Raw genomic sequence first — 14,328 nt, 5'->3', positions numbered from 1 at the left:
CTTGCTAATTACCCTAAAAATCAAATCCAAACTCATTTCCATGGCCTATAAACCTCTACATAATCTGGAGCCTGAATATTTCCTACCTCATCTCACGTCACTATATTCTTGGTGCACCGTGCTAGAGTCTTAAACAGCACATATCCACATTAACTCTCTCTCAAATCCTTGTGTCCTTCATAACATTTATTACACTGTGCTTATTCTTTCATTTTTGTATTTTTTTCTCTATAGGTTCCCAACTAAAGTATCTATTAGTTTTTGTTTCCCACTGTTTTCCTCGGAATTTGGTAAAAGGCTTAAGACATAAGGTGTTTGTTCACTGATTGGATGAATGGACAGATATGACAAGAGATACTGCAAAAGGATCTTCTCATGCAAAGAAGACACTGTTAAGCATCAAACCCTCAAATTTCAATTCTCAAATTCTGTGTTATAGTGCACACATATAATGTAAACTGTTACTAATACAAAAAAGTTGAGGTAATGCCCTACAAGAACAACTCATTTGGTTAAGAATCCTGCATATGTTGTAAAATATTAATGAAATGTGAATATATACATGTAGATATTTATTGAAACTTTATTAATAATGAGGTAACAATAATCAAGTAAGCAGCAACACAAAGATATGCTTTCCAAAGACAGTTGGAAAAACATTCTTAGCAACTGCTCAGTAGACCACACAATGACATAACAACTGTGGTTAAATATTTAGCAGTGCTTTTCTAAACGCTTAACTTTAATTAAGTAAAGTTAACCCTAATAAAGGCAGTTACTAACTTCAATATCTAGGAGGAAACTGAGATGACAAGAGGTTAAGTAACTAGCTCAAGGGTTACCCAGTTGTAGATGTGGAATTTGGACAAAGGCCATCTAAATTCATAGCCTAGGCTCTTAACACTATTTACAGAGTCCTTCCAGGAAAATCTTTATAAAGACCAAGGTTTTATTAATGATCCTCAAGAATAAGAGAAAACACCACAATGACCTACTGAAAAGATTTTTTTCATTTCTGGAATACTGACAACTCTTTAAATTATAGTTAAGAGACTAAATAAGTTTTGTGAAATCAATGGAAGCAAAAAGATTCTTAACAGGACAAAAAATTAACTCTTCTACAGTGGCTCTTTACCCAGAATGAAACAATTACACTGAAATTATAAACAGCTTGGGGAAATTTTTTTATCAGGAGCAAAGAAATTAATACAGCTTCCTCCTACTCATTAACAAGAACACTCACTCAAGTAGAGACATGTGTTACAAAGATCTTCTGTCTTTTCCACTTGCCAGAAAGAAGACACCTTGATATCTGATAGTAGAGAAGCATGAACTCAAGAGTAACTATTCTGAAGAACAGAACTAAAATTTTCCTATCTTTATGCCACTCCACTGCAAATCTTGCCAAGCATAGTTTTTGTTTTCCTAGAATTTACAAGACTAAATCAGCTAAAAAGGGGGGAAAAATGTATTCACATATATAGATCCCTTTAGTACATAAGAAACCATTTTCGTGCACGCCAGGAAATATTGCCAAACCAAATAAAGATGCCTGGAGACAACCTCAGCAGAAAGAAAGAACACTTGGGACCTCATTTCCAGTTCAGGTTCTGGCACTACCTAAGCCATATGACCTCAGGCAAGCCAATTACTGACTGTTTCTGGGCCCTAATGTTCACCTCTATTAAGTAAGAAGAATCCAACTATGTGTTCACAGAGGTTGCATCTCATTCTAAATATTGCTTTCAGTAAGTTTCAGTGAAATAACGTAAGGCTTTAGTTAACTACATGTAAGCACCCAAAAGTTCAACTTCCTCTACTCTTGTAAATTCTTAAGTGACAGTGCCTGATGGCCAAAAAAGATCAAACTTAAACTCCCAAATGCAAAACTAAACTCATTTTCAAGTCACCTACTTATTAACTAAGGTGACTAATACAGTAGATTACAGTTTCAACTACTCCTGGCTAGCTTTTATTGAGTTCAAAAGGAGGGCAAAGATCATCTCAGAAAAGTATGTGATAAAATTTTCAGAGAAGAAACATACTTCATAATACAAAACATAAAATTTTGAAATGATCAAAGTTAACAGTATTCTCCACTGATATATTTCCTGCTTTCAGAGTAAAATAACAGTATCACTATATTGTCATTTATATAGTGATTTCACATTTACTATCTCACTCAATCATTGTGACAGTCCTATGAAGTAAGTAGCATTTTAATCAACACAATTCAGGTCAGTTTAGAAAGTTAGGTAACTTGCCAACCTACACTCAAGAAGTGTTGGAGCCCCGACTCCACTGTAGGCCTTCTGATTTAAAGTTTAATGATCTTTGTAATCCTAAAAAAGTGGTAATTCAAGCCAAACTCAAGAAGAAGTTGCAAAGTGAGAAAATCTGGATAATCAATCCCTGAATAACTGGACTGAACACAAAGAATAGAAGACCAGGTTTAGCAGTTTCAAGTCAAAAAGCAAATTTACCAGCTGTTAAAAATGGTAACATCTAATTTATATACTTCCACATCTCAAAAATCTTGTCGCCTGATTTCAGACAATTGTGAAAAAATTTTTTAACTCAAAAAGAAGAAAAATATGTAAATAAAAACAAACTGATTAAACTAGCTACAAGGTATTAAATTGCTAAAAGGCACATTAAGTCATTATTTCAGAAATTTGGTTATTCTGGAATGTGAATCACAGGAATTAAATTATGCTAATCAGGTAGGATATATTCCTCAGAGGAAAAAAAAAGCTCCACCGTTTTAAAATAATATGGGCAAAGAAGTATGATATAAAAATCTCTACTGTACAGTCATATCACACCTATATAAATTTGCCTCATATGTCTGCGACCCACCACCTCTTCCAAAGGTCAGTAAAAACATAATCCATAATGCACAGAATGTTGCCTAGTAAATAACAGTTTCTTACTATTATCATTTATGCTAAGAATACACAACTAAAATCAGGGCTGCTTACAACAGGGAGTAAGCAGTCAGAACATTAAATTCTCTACAACATTAGAAATGCTTGTACAAACTCCTTCAAAGGATCAGTGCAATCTGTCTACACAATTTTTGACAAGCTCTAAAGGAGAGGTGAAAGACATTAAAGTTAGGAAAAGGAGCTATGTTGTCAAGACAGGTATCAGTGCCACAGCCTACATATTATGAGCTTTTTTGGTATGAATTTTCAGGAAAACAAAACATAACAGTGCAAAACTTACTGGAGGTCACAAATAACTCTCAAGCAGTGTGACATAGGGTCACAGATGGCTTCCTGGAAGTTTACTAGAGATGTAGCTAACCTTCATGTTTTATTGCAAATATCCCCACTGTAAAGAAATACAGGCGGTCAGGGATTTGGAAAAGGCAGAGAACGCTATTCCTCATGGAAGTGGGAAATAACGTGAAGATCCTCTGCCAGAGATCTACGGAGGGAGGCCCCATTCCCTTGGCCACCAACACTTTAGAAGGCATTCACACGTCTGAATTTTGTTTAGAAATGGACAGATCATAGAAGCAGGAGCTAGTGGTTGGGAGAACGAGAACCCCACTGACAAATCCTGAGAAACAGCTTGGTCATCAGCAAGGGAGATCTTCATTTACTCTAAGGTTCTAGACTCCCAGAGACGAAGAGGGGCTGGGTATTCTACAGAAGCTCAGGACAGCTTCCAAGCCCACCACGACGAGGGGAATGGTCGGGAGTTCAGTGCCTGGGTTCAGCTTACCAGTGGCCAACCACCGGGAGGTGTCCCAAATAATTTAGATATTGTCAGACTGAGACAGAGTCAGCACCGCTCTACAACACGGCTGGCAGTGGAATCACGGTGCCCTAAATCTGCACCGTCTGGGCGGAGAAAAAGTCAAGCTCTGAGGATCGTCTCAGGCGTCCGTCCCCAGTTCCCCGCGCTCGCTTACCTACCCGCTCTGACTCCGGCTTCTCGGATTTCGGGATCCTGGAAGCGACTCCCGACCGACTCTCACACCCGCTGCTGGGCTCCGGCCAACCGGAACTCGCTCGAGTCACTTCCGGTCCGTTTTCCCCCGCGGGAGACTGCCTCCAAAAGAAAAACGTTCCCCTCTCCTTTGGGCCACCTCAGCGGGTCGTCGCGGGATTTCAGTTCGGGTCTGGGTTAGGGACCTGTGGGCGGAGCCAGAGGAAGAATGACTGTTCTCGTTGCCGTTCTTGATCCGGAACTTGTTGTCGAGATACCCCGGAAGAGGTAACTCGCGTGAGAGCGGCGTGTTCGGTACCCAGAATTGAAGAACGCGAAGGCGCCAGTGAGGCGGAGGAGAGGTGCGCTAGGTAGGTGGGTCTCTCCCAGGGAGAGGGATGTTCTTCTTGACTCTCCAGTTGGAATGTTTATTACTATTTCATTCTATAAAAAATCACCCGCCCACTCTCATCTCCTTTCTAAACTGTCTTCCACCCAAGAGCCCCTGGAGCCACTCTTCCGGTTTGGCCAGTCGTCTTTTGAAAGAAAGGACCTAGCTGCTGGGGAGGGGAAGGACCCAAAATTTTAGTTCCCAGTCAAGGGCTCCGGTCGGGCAGCATCGATGCCCTCGCTCCGCGTGTGAGAAAATACCGAGCAGGCCTCACACTCTGCTGAGTATTGAACACCCACAGCGTAGCAAGTTGTCCAGTGCTACGAGGAAAGAAAAGACTTCTAAGAATATGATGGAAAAGTTGCCCCGCTGTGTCACACGAACATAAAGAAGTCTATAATCCTTGAACATTTTACCCCAGGCACTGTACTAAATGTCGCGAATGTTATGTGTAATTGCTCCAGGACGTTTTTGTGTTTTAAGTGGAGAGAAGTAATTCAGGGAGAGATTGCTGCTTGAAAACACCTGGTAATTTAGTGTGACTGAATAGTAGACTATGTAGCAGATTAGGTTAGAAGGGTAAAGTAGGTTGAAACCAAATTGTGTATTCTTTGAATTTCTGCTGAGGGATTTATATTTTACTGTCACTCCACCGAACTTGAGTCCACTTGTGCAACACGTAACGAAAACCAGTCTTTTGACACTGGGTTGTGGTGAAGAAAAGCACAGCGTTTATTGCAGGGCTCTAAGCAAGGGACTGGGAGACAAGCCTCAAATCCACTCCAATTGGGTGCTTAGTTAGGGTTTTGTTTTTTTTTTAAGGGGAAGAACAAAGAGGCTGGAACTAATCATTTTATAACATTTCTGTGACTTTTTTTTAATTGGAGGATAATTGCTTTACAGTGTTTTGTTGATTTCTATTGAACTCTGTGATTTTTTTCATAATTATAGTTTCAGGAATCAGGATGTCTCTGGTTTATCATTCTTCTCTGGCCAGGTGGTCCATGGTATGAGGGTCTGTTAACTCGTCTTGCCCCGGAGAAACAACCTGAGTTGTATGTGATACCTGCAATTTTACTATATTGACAGTGTATTGACAACAGCAGTTTTAGTCATCAGCTCTGGTTGATTAGTGTCAGTTACGCAGGATTGAGGTCACAGTGGACAAGAGAGAAAATAAAGTTTTGGATAGAGAGATTAATCATAAACTTGATAAGGGGACTCAGTTTTAGGAGGACTCGGTTTCCTTATTCCTTAGATGCTTATCCAGTGATTTTTGAGCAGAGGAATTACAGATTACAGAGAAATTACAAATCAGATTTGTGCTTTATAAGTACAATTAATTATAATGGCAGATGTACTAGGACGAAATGAATATGGAAAGATTACAGGAAGTTTGAGAGGGAAGGAAAAATACTGAGTTCAATATAGGACATAGTCTAGACCACTTCATAGACATCTATGTGGTAAAGTCTAGCAGAAACTGGAAGTTCAAGTGTGGAGCCCAAGAGAGGCTGTAGGAATTCTCAGCATCTATTGTTTCAGGAATAAGTGAGATTGTTCATTTTACAAACTATTTATTTATTGTGTATCTCCTCCTACTAGAATGTTAGCTCCATGAAGAGCAGGATTTTGTTTCCTTCAGCGCTCTGTCTCCAGAGTCCAAAACTGTGCACAATAGGCTCTCAGAAAATATTGATTGACTGAATGGAGAGAGGATATATAAACCAGCCCTATCCAATAGAACTTTCTGCAGTCATGGAAATGTTCAATATCTCACTAACTCAGAGTGGAGCTTAGCCACTTAAAAAAATGGTTTAGCTGTATGTGGGATCTTCGTTCCCTGACCAGGGATCAAACCCGTGTCCCCTACATTGAAAGGTGGACTCTCTTTAAGTAGAAAAGAATAGCTTTATTGCTTTGCCAGGGAGGGGGGGCCACAGCAGGCCCTCAAAACCATGTGTCCCCACTTGGGGAAGATAGAGAAGTTTCATAGTAATTGTTCAAAGAGGGCATGACCAGCTCATGGACATTCTTCTGATGGGTGGGTGGTAAGGTTAAGTGCGAGTCTGCATCATCAGCCTTCAGGTCCAGCTGGTCTGGGGTCTACATGCTTGTGGTCCATGGACCATCAGGGAAGCTCCCTCGCTACTTCTAAGTTGTTGAGCTACTGAGCATTTGAAATGTGGCCATACGTAACTTAAAAACTGAATTTTTATTTAGTTTTAATTAAGTTTAAATACCTGCATTTGGCTAATAGTTGCTATATAGGACAACATAGGTAGAGACTGAAAAGAGGGCAAAATGTGTAAGCTTGGCTAATACATACCTCAGCGGCAAACAGAAAGAGACTATAGCTAATGGGGGAAAGGTGTCAGAAAGGTAGGATGATAATAGGGTGAACGTTGTGTTAAAGAATTCAAGGGAAGAGGGTTTAAAGAAAAGTTATCAGTGAGTGGTGCAGAAAACTCAAGATGAGGCCTAAAAAGCGGCAGCTAGATAGTGTCTTGATTCTTTAGCAGTTTCAGTCGAATGGGAAAGGCGGGCAGGTAACTGAAGAAGTTTCAAGATGAAGGGAAGAGGAAAAGTGAGGCAGTGGTTTAAGGGTCCAAGAGGATGGATTTTTAGGTTGGAAAAGGCCAAGGGGCAGTAGCCAGTGGAACAGGGTTAGCGGGTGGAGCGTGGTTCAGGAGGCAGTAGAATCACAAGCACTGGTGAGAGGGGTTTAATCTGGCCACTGGAAGGCACCAAGAGGAGGGTCTTAGAGGAAGTGTTCCTTTTGCGATGCCATCATTGCCTGGGACAACAGAGATGAGGCTGAAAATAGTTATGTTTACCTCCGTTTCAAGCACTGGGTTTATTGATAAATGTTTATAATAGATACGCAGAAAGGGGGACAGCCTGAAACACCTTTTACAAGGGTTAGATGATCTGATCAGGCTGATAGATTAAAAGAACAGAGATGTTAGCATTAAGCTCAGCATTTTGGAATTAGGGACTTCATAAGATTAGGGACAGAAGCAATAAACAAATTGGTTCTTTCTGGAACTTTTTCTGCTTTCTGTTTATGGTGACTCATTGATAGATCTGTTTTTAAACAAAGGTGAGAGAATGAGAAACTTTCCATCATGACCTTTTGGATGAGTGTATTTTATACTGCTCTTAATAGTTTTGTGTCTGTGGATAAGCACCTTCTCTGATCTTTATTTTTCTCATCTTTAAAAAGAGGCTGGTATTATTGTCTTATTTTAGCAACAATAATGGAAGTAAAGGGTTTTTAGCTTGCTGTTCAACACACAGTAGCTCCTCTGTATGTACTGCCTTTCTCCAGATAGTACCTGAGTCTGGTATGTGGAATATTTGGTTATTTTGCAACCTAGTAATTGGTGCAGAAAATCCTTCTAATTCTTTGACATAGAAGTTTGTATATATGCATTTTTATATAATTATTTGTTCTATTTGTAGTCTGGCGGTTAGATTATCATAAAAAGTTCTGCTGATCTGTAAGCATCATATAGTAACTAAATGATAGATGCATTATGAGATATGTGGGTTCTGCTAAGAATTATTTTTTAATTCTTGTGTGTGTGTGTGTGTCTGCCAAGGCATCTAGAGCCATAAAGTGCTGTCAGTAGAGCCTGTCACCATTTTGGGCACAGTCGTGAAAGAAGACTGAAACTAGGTGCTGAAGGCTTGGCCACTTACGACCCTCTTTGTCACTCCTTTTACCCCTGAATACCTGTTTCCTCAGGGTTCCTTTCTTCCCTCGTGTACTTGACCCAGTGACCTTATCCGCTTATCAGCCTTCAGTCAATATGTTAAGGTCTTGTAAACATGCGTTTGTAGCCTGCGCTTATCTTCTGACCTCTAAAATGACATGTCTTTTTCTTTTTCCTGGACATCTCAACCAGGATGTCTTTTGGTCAAATCTGATGTAATATATCTGAAACCTTTCAGTGTCCTTTACTTTCAAACCTGCTGTTTTCATCAATAAAGAGTATACCCCCAGTCTCCATTTGTTCAAATCTAGGTGGTGGTCTAAACTTCTCCCTTTCTTTTATCACCAGACTTCCAGTGAATCACCAGTTTATACAGGTGTGCTTCAGCCGCTTTCCTTTCCCACGTCCCCACTCCTGTCTGACTGTCATCTCATCCAGACTACTGGGAAAGGCAACGTAGAGTAGTGTTAAGAACACAGGCTCTGGAGTCAGGCTACCCCTTACTGGCTTTTTGAACTCGGGTGAGTGACATATTCTCTGTGAGCCAATTTTCACATCTGAAAAATGGGGATAATAATTACAAATTTACTTAAAGGACTTCAGTGTTGGGAACACCGAAGGAGACAGTTTATGTAGAGTGTCAATACCTAATATATAGCAAATATTTAGTGACTGCTAAATAATTTACTGTTATTACATTATAGCAGTCTCCTAATCAGTCCCCTGTATCTATTCTTGCCAGCTTCTAATTCCGTCTTTATACTGAAGTCCCAGGTGATCTTTTAGAAAACAAAAATCATTTCCCTGCAGCAGTGTCTCATCACCCCTAGAATTCCAAGCTGCTAAGCGTGGCTTACGAGGCCTTCTGCGACCTGTAGCCCGCCCTTCTTTCTCGCGTGTTTCTCTGCCGCTCTCCCCTTCCGTCTTCGGGCTGTCTGGACCACTTTCAGGGCACTTGCACACCGTATTTCTGTCCTTTGGCTCTTCTGCTTGGTGTTCATTCTGCCTGAAATGATCTTTCCTCGTTCTGTCTTCTTGTTGCTTTGTTGCATTTTAAGTATTTCCTCAAGGTGGCCTTCCCTGACCTCCTAAACTGAGCTAAAGCACTTTATACACTCCCCTAACATCTTTCCATAACATTTCCCGACATGCAGTTGTCTTCTCCTCCACTTACCTAGGCACTGTCGGTGGCCAGTGTTGTTCATCACTATACTCCCAGTCAAGGCATGTGTCTGGCACAAAGGAAGCCAGCAGACATTCGTGTTTTTTGGTTTTTGTTTTTTAACTTCTCTTTGCCTTCATTTCCTCATTTTTAAATAGAGAAAGAATGCTGACCTCTTAACGGTTATGTGGATCAAATAACACAGTACCTTCAAAATACCACTGAAGCTTTGAGTTCTGACAACATGAAGTCTTACTAAAGTAAAATGTGGAGAAGGCAATGGCACCCCACTCCAGTACTCTTGCCTGGAAAATCCCATGGACGGAGGAGCCTGGTAGGCTGCAGTCTGTGGGGTCACTAGAGTCAGACACGACTGAGCTACTTCACTTTCATGCATTGGAGAAGGAAATGGCAACCCACTCCAGTGTTCTTGCCTGGAGAATCCCAGGGACGGGGAAGCCTGGTGGGCTGCCGTCTATGGGGCCGCACAGAGTCGGACACGACTGAAGCGACTTAGCAGCAGCAGCAGCAAAGTAAAATGAAAGAGGGACTTCCCTGGCAGTCAGTGGTTAAGACATCACGCTTCAGCTGCAGGGGGCACAGCTTCTATCCTTGATTGGGTAACTAAGGTTCCTGCATGCCACATGGCGTGGCCAAAATTTTTTTTAAAACATAAGAAAGAAATTCAAAATTAGGATTGGGTCATCTCTAAACCACTACCAGGATGTAAGCTCTGTGCATGAAGGGACTGTTTCTCCTTTATTCCCCTAGATTCTAGAGCAAGACCAGTTAGTATCTGTGGGATGAAGGAGGCATAAAAATAGAAGAATTAAGAAAGCAGATGTGCTTAATGACAGCTTTTTGACTGCACTGTACATACCTATTCCTATAGCTACACTCTGGACTTTGTATCACTTAATGTTCTATTTCCTAACTCGAAACCCCAGACATCTCTCTCTAGCCTCAGCCAACTGCCTTTCCAGCTCACTTCCATCATACCTGTTCTTAATAGCATGTGGATATCCTGTCACCTTTCTCATGATCTGTCATTTCATTCTTGCTCTCACCCTAACTTCCCCTATGCCCCGTGTCTCAGTGCTCTTAGTAGAATTCAAACTTGGATAAATCCAGCCGTCTGTTATAGAAGAGGAAGATGAAGGAAGAATATCGGTGCGGCAGATTTAGTTATATGTTTGGAGGCAGTGATTAGGTGGTTTTAGTCTTTCGGCTTCTACTTTCTCTGTGAAGTATGAGGTTATCCCTTCTGTGTTTTTACCTAAACTCAGGCTGTTAAGTACTGCTGGAGAAAATCAGCTGGTAGGTACGGTACATTATTCATCATCATTGAATACATCAGTGCTTTATTGTTGACTCAGACACCATGAACAGCTTTGCTGGGGTAATAGGAATTTCTTAAGTAATAAAGGATGAAGGATCATTGTTTTTTATGATGGTTGTACTACTGGTAAATTCAGTGTGTATCAAAACTATGAGAAAAAGGAATGAAGTGTGATACATGGTACAACATGGATGAACCCTGAAAATATGCTGGATGGTAGAACCCTGAAACAAAGGCCACCTTTTGTATGGTTTGACGTTTACGAGTGTCCAGAATAAGTAAATCCATAAAGACAAAGATTAGTGGTTACCAGAGACTAGGGGAAGCAGAAATGGGACGTGATTGCTCGCGGTTACAGGGGTCTCTTTGGGGGGCAGTGAAAGTGTTCCGAAATTAGATAGTGGCAGTGGTTGCACAATACTGCAGATATGTTAAAAGCACTGAATGGTACACTTTAAAAAGGTGAATTTTATAGTGTGTGAATTACGTCTCAAAAATGAGTATTTCCCTGGTGGTCCAGTGGTTAAGAATCGACCTTGCAGTGCAGGGGACGTGGGTTTGATCCCTGGTCAAGGAACTAAGACCCCCACATGCTGTGGGGCAACAAAGCCCATGTGTAGCAACCCAAGATCCCACATGATGCAACTAAAACCCAAAACAGCCAAATAAATAAAGTTTAACATTCCTGTACAGTCGTCACTTTAAAATATTTGATAACATTGCACACTTTGCCTATAGTATAATTTCAATTTTAACATCCTAATTTTAACTTAAATGACGATTTTTTACAACATTTATGATAAAGTATGAATTTTCAGGACTGCTATCTGTGCCATGCAGATGACACACTGTAGAATTCCAAGGCCACCACTTGTAAGTTCTACAAACGTGATGTACTTCATAAATGCTTAGATACCATGTATTCCACTGGAAGAAACTGATGACTGTTTATACCTGTACACTGAAGTATATTGAATCCAACAGCCTCAAATGTAGACTTATGTAAATACTTTATTGACGATTCAGACACCATGAACAGCTTTGCTGGGGTAATAGGAATTTCTAAAGTAATAAAGGATGAAGGATCATCTTCCTTTGTTTTTATGATGGTTGTCTACTGGCAAATTCAGTGTGTATTAAAACTATGGAAAAAGTACTTTGCATTCACATGCAAGCTGACACTGGGGTTTTCACCTACAGTAATGTCCAGGGGCACCAGTATTCTTGTGTGAGGCTTTCAGCTTTCCGTGCCAGGGTCGGTAGACGTCAGCAGCCCACCTCACTCCAGGCCCGTTGCTATGACAACCGGGAACTTCCCTGAGGGGTTGGTACATCGAGAACTACTGCATTATTGAAGACACAAGTGAATAAGCACTATATTTCAGAAAAGAGTGAGTTACTCTTGGTTCTTTTAGATACTTTAGGCATTTTGGTAAAACAGAACATTTCCTTTCTCCACAAGACTTAGCAAAGACTGAGGAGCAGAGCTGTTATATCTGAGAGAGATGTACTCCTCACATTGAGATTCAAAATGATCTAAACTGCTTTGCCTGTATTCTTGAATTTTTTCTAGTACTCAGGGGAGAAGAAACAGTACCTGCCCAAGATCCAAAACATATATTGCCTTTTTTCTGGATGAATTAAAGTACTGCTGCTTATATACTGTCAGGGTGTTGTATCTGATAAACTATAACTTTCCCTCCCTTGATAATGACTGCTTTCTTTTCCTTTCAGATGATCTCCAGATCCCTGGTTATGGAGTATCTGACTAATCCTGGTGCACTTAGCTTGGTTGCCGGAGTTGCCTGTGGCGTGTGCCTGGGCTGGGGCCTCCGAATGCGCTTTGGGATGCTCCCCAAGAGCTCAGTGAGGGAGACAAATCCTGACACTGAAACGGAAGCAAGTATCCTCGGAGAGAGTGGGGAGTACAAAATGATTCTTGTGGTTCGAAATGACTTAAAGATGGGGAAGGGGAAGGTGGCTGCCCAGTGCTCTCATGCTGCTGTTTCTGCCTACAAGCAAATTCAAAGGAGAAACCCTGAGTTACTCAAAGAGTGGGAATACTGTGGCCAGCCCAAAGTGGTGGTCAAAGCTCCTGATGAAGAAACTCTGGTTGAATTATTGACCCATGCAAAAGTGCTGGGACTGACTGTAAGTTTAATTCAAGATGCAGGACGTACTCAGATTGCACCAGGCTCTCGAACTGTTTTAGGAATTGGACCAGGACCAGCAGACCTAATTGACAAGGTCACCGGTCACCTAAAACTTTACTAGGTGGAATTTTGTATGATGATGGTGGTTCCACCACACGTGTTTGAAACTGTCAAATTCTAACAATAAAAGCTGAATTTCTTCCCCCAGCTAAGTATTCTTGAGATGAAATTCCATTCACGTGTTCTTCTGTCATATACTTGGCCTGGTTAGAGAGTTATCTTGGGCTAAAAAAAAAAAAAGTTTGGTTAATAAGTCCTGGTGATTCAAGTGATGAGTGCTGAAACAAGAAATGTTTAAGATGAGAGGCACATATCATAATAAAATTGGATTAGAGGTGGGAAACAGCATTTCCTATGAGTGATTAGGCCCCATTGTGTGTTACTAGCTCTTCTGGAGAAGGCGATGGCACCCCACTCCAGTACTCTTGCTGGAGAATCCCATGGACGGAGGAGCCTGGTGGGCTGCAGTCGATGGGGTCGCTAAGAGTCGGACACGACTGAGTGACTTCACTTTCACTTTCATGCAGTGGAGAAGGAAATGGCAACCCACTCCAGTATTCTTGCCTGGAGAATCCCACAAACGGGGGAGCCTGGTGGGCTGCCATCAATGGGGTCGCACAGAGTCGGACACGACTGAAGCGACTTAGCAGCAGCAGCAGCTCTTCTTCCAGGACTATGTTGCTGTCCTCCTTGGAGGATCAGGGGTTCTAGGGTATTCCCAATTTAGATGTAAACTGCAGTCTGTTTTTCCTTACCTGTTTTTGAATATTTTATCGATAATGGTATAGCCATCCACAATGAATTTAAAATCTAACCTTGTGGATTTTTCTCAAAGTTGAGGTTTTGACAGCACTGACCTAACCCACCTGTGCCGTGTTTCACGTTTCTTCCCTCACCCACGCTGGCTAAAATTTCTCAGCAGTGGTTCTACATCTCTTCAGTTCACTCCTGTCCTGCAGGTACTGAAACTTGTGAAATGACTTGCATGGACCTTGAAGGTGGTTATGGGCCCACATAGAAATTTATGGTAATTGTGAAGTGACTATTACTTATCATCGTAACATCCCAGTATTTTCTTTACCTAGAACTTAAGGAACTGGACAATTCAGCTATTTAAGGGCACCTTATCTCCCTTTTCATCTTTATACATTCAGCATGACATGATCCAAATAATTACCAGCTGCCCAGAATATGATGGTTCCCAGCTCCCAAGAGTCACATAGCTTCCTGATCTCCTTTTTTGCTAAAAGCTGTTTGTCTTGAAAGCTCTCTTTGGGGGGATTCTGCCAGTATTTCTAAATTAAGTATATTCCTAAGAACTTTGATGTCAGGGAGAATTTTGGTAACAGGCGCATATTGATTGCAACTCACCATGGTTAACTTCAACGATTAGCATTAGTTAGTTGTTAACTTCAACATAAGCAGCAATGTAGCACAACTCCAAGGTCTAGGTCAGTGGCATCTGGGCAGAACACTAAAGACTACTGCAGCCAGGCTTAGAGGTCAGTCGTCTTTTACACTGCTGTCTGACAGCACAGAAGAAATTGCAACTGTGAATGATGCCA

At 41.2% G+C, this 14,328-nt stretch overlaps 3 protein-coding genes across 7 annotated transcripts in view; 1 reads left to right on the top strand and 2 right to left on the bottom strand.

Annotated features, from left to right (window-relative positions):
* The window catches only part of VMP1 (vacuole membrane protein 1), a 130,026-nt gene extending 125,878 nt beyond the window's left edge, over positions 1-4,148 (bottom strand). Inside the window, exon 1 of one of the 3 annotated variants that reach the window (XM_027518000.1) lies at positions 3,927-4,148. The gene's annotated coding sequence lies outside the window, so the exon portion shown is untranslated. Of the gene's footprint in view, positions 1-3,922 lie in introns of all 3 variants that reach the window. The other 2 variants (XM_027517998.1, XM_027517999.1) reach the window with 2 other exon arrangements.
* Positions 4,080-12,915, top strand: PTRH2 (peptidyl-tRNA hydrolase 2). Of its 2 annotated transcripts, XM_027518003.1 has the most exons (3): positions 4,143-4,310; positions 8,398-8,570; positions 12,285-12,915. In XM_027518003.1, exon 3 carries the CDS (start codon positions 12,285-12,287, stop codon positions 12,822-12,824), a length of 540 nt encoding a protein of 179 aa, XP_027373804.1. In that variant the 5' UTR covers positions 4,143-4,310; positions 8,398-8,570; the 3' UTR covers positions 12,825-12,915. The 2 variants fall into 2 exon arrangements, with proteins under 2 accessions (XP_027373803.1, XP_027373804.1); XM_027518002.1 differs by lacking the exon at positions 8,398-8,570 and having other exon boundaries at positions 4,080-4,310.
* CLTC (clathrin heavy chain) overlaps positions 12,906-14,328 on the bottom strand; it is a 70,223-nt gene continuing 68,800 nt past the window's right edge. For both annotated transcript variants that reach the window (XM_027517991.1, XM_027517992.1), the window contains one exon: positions 12,906-12,988. In XM_027517991.1, coding sequence (XP_027373792.1) covers positions 12,954-12,988 — 35 coding nt within the window. In that variant the 3' untranslated portion in view covers positions 12,906-12,953. The remainder of the gene's footprint in view (positions 12,989-14,328) is intronic.

This window comes from Bos indicus x Bos taurus, chromosome 19 (genome assembly GCF_003369695.1).
Source record: "Bos indicus x Bos taurus breed Angus x Brahman F1 hybrid chromosome 19, Bos_hybrid_MaternalHap_v2.0, whole genome shotgun sequence".
Classification (NCBI taxonomy): Eukaryota; Metazoa; Chordata; class Mammalia; order Artiodactyla; family Bovidae; genus Bos; species Bos indicus x Bos taurus.
Note: the sequence above shows the minus strand (reverse complement) of the source record. Positions and strands in the feature narration are given on the sequence as shown.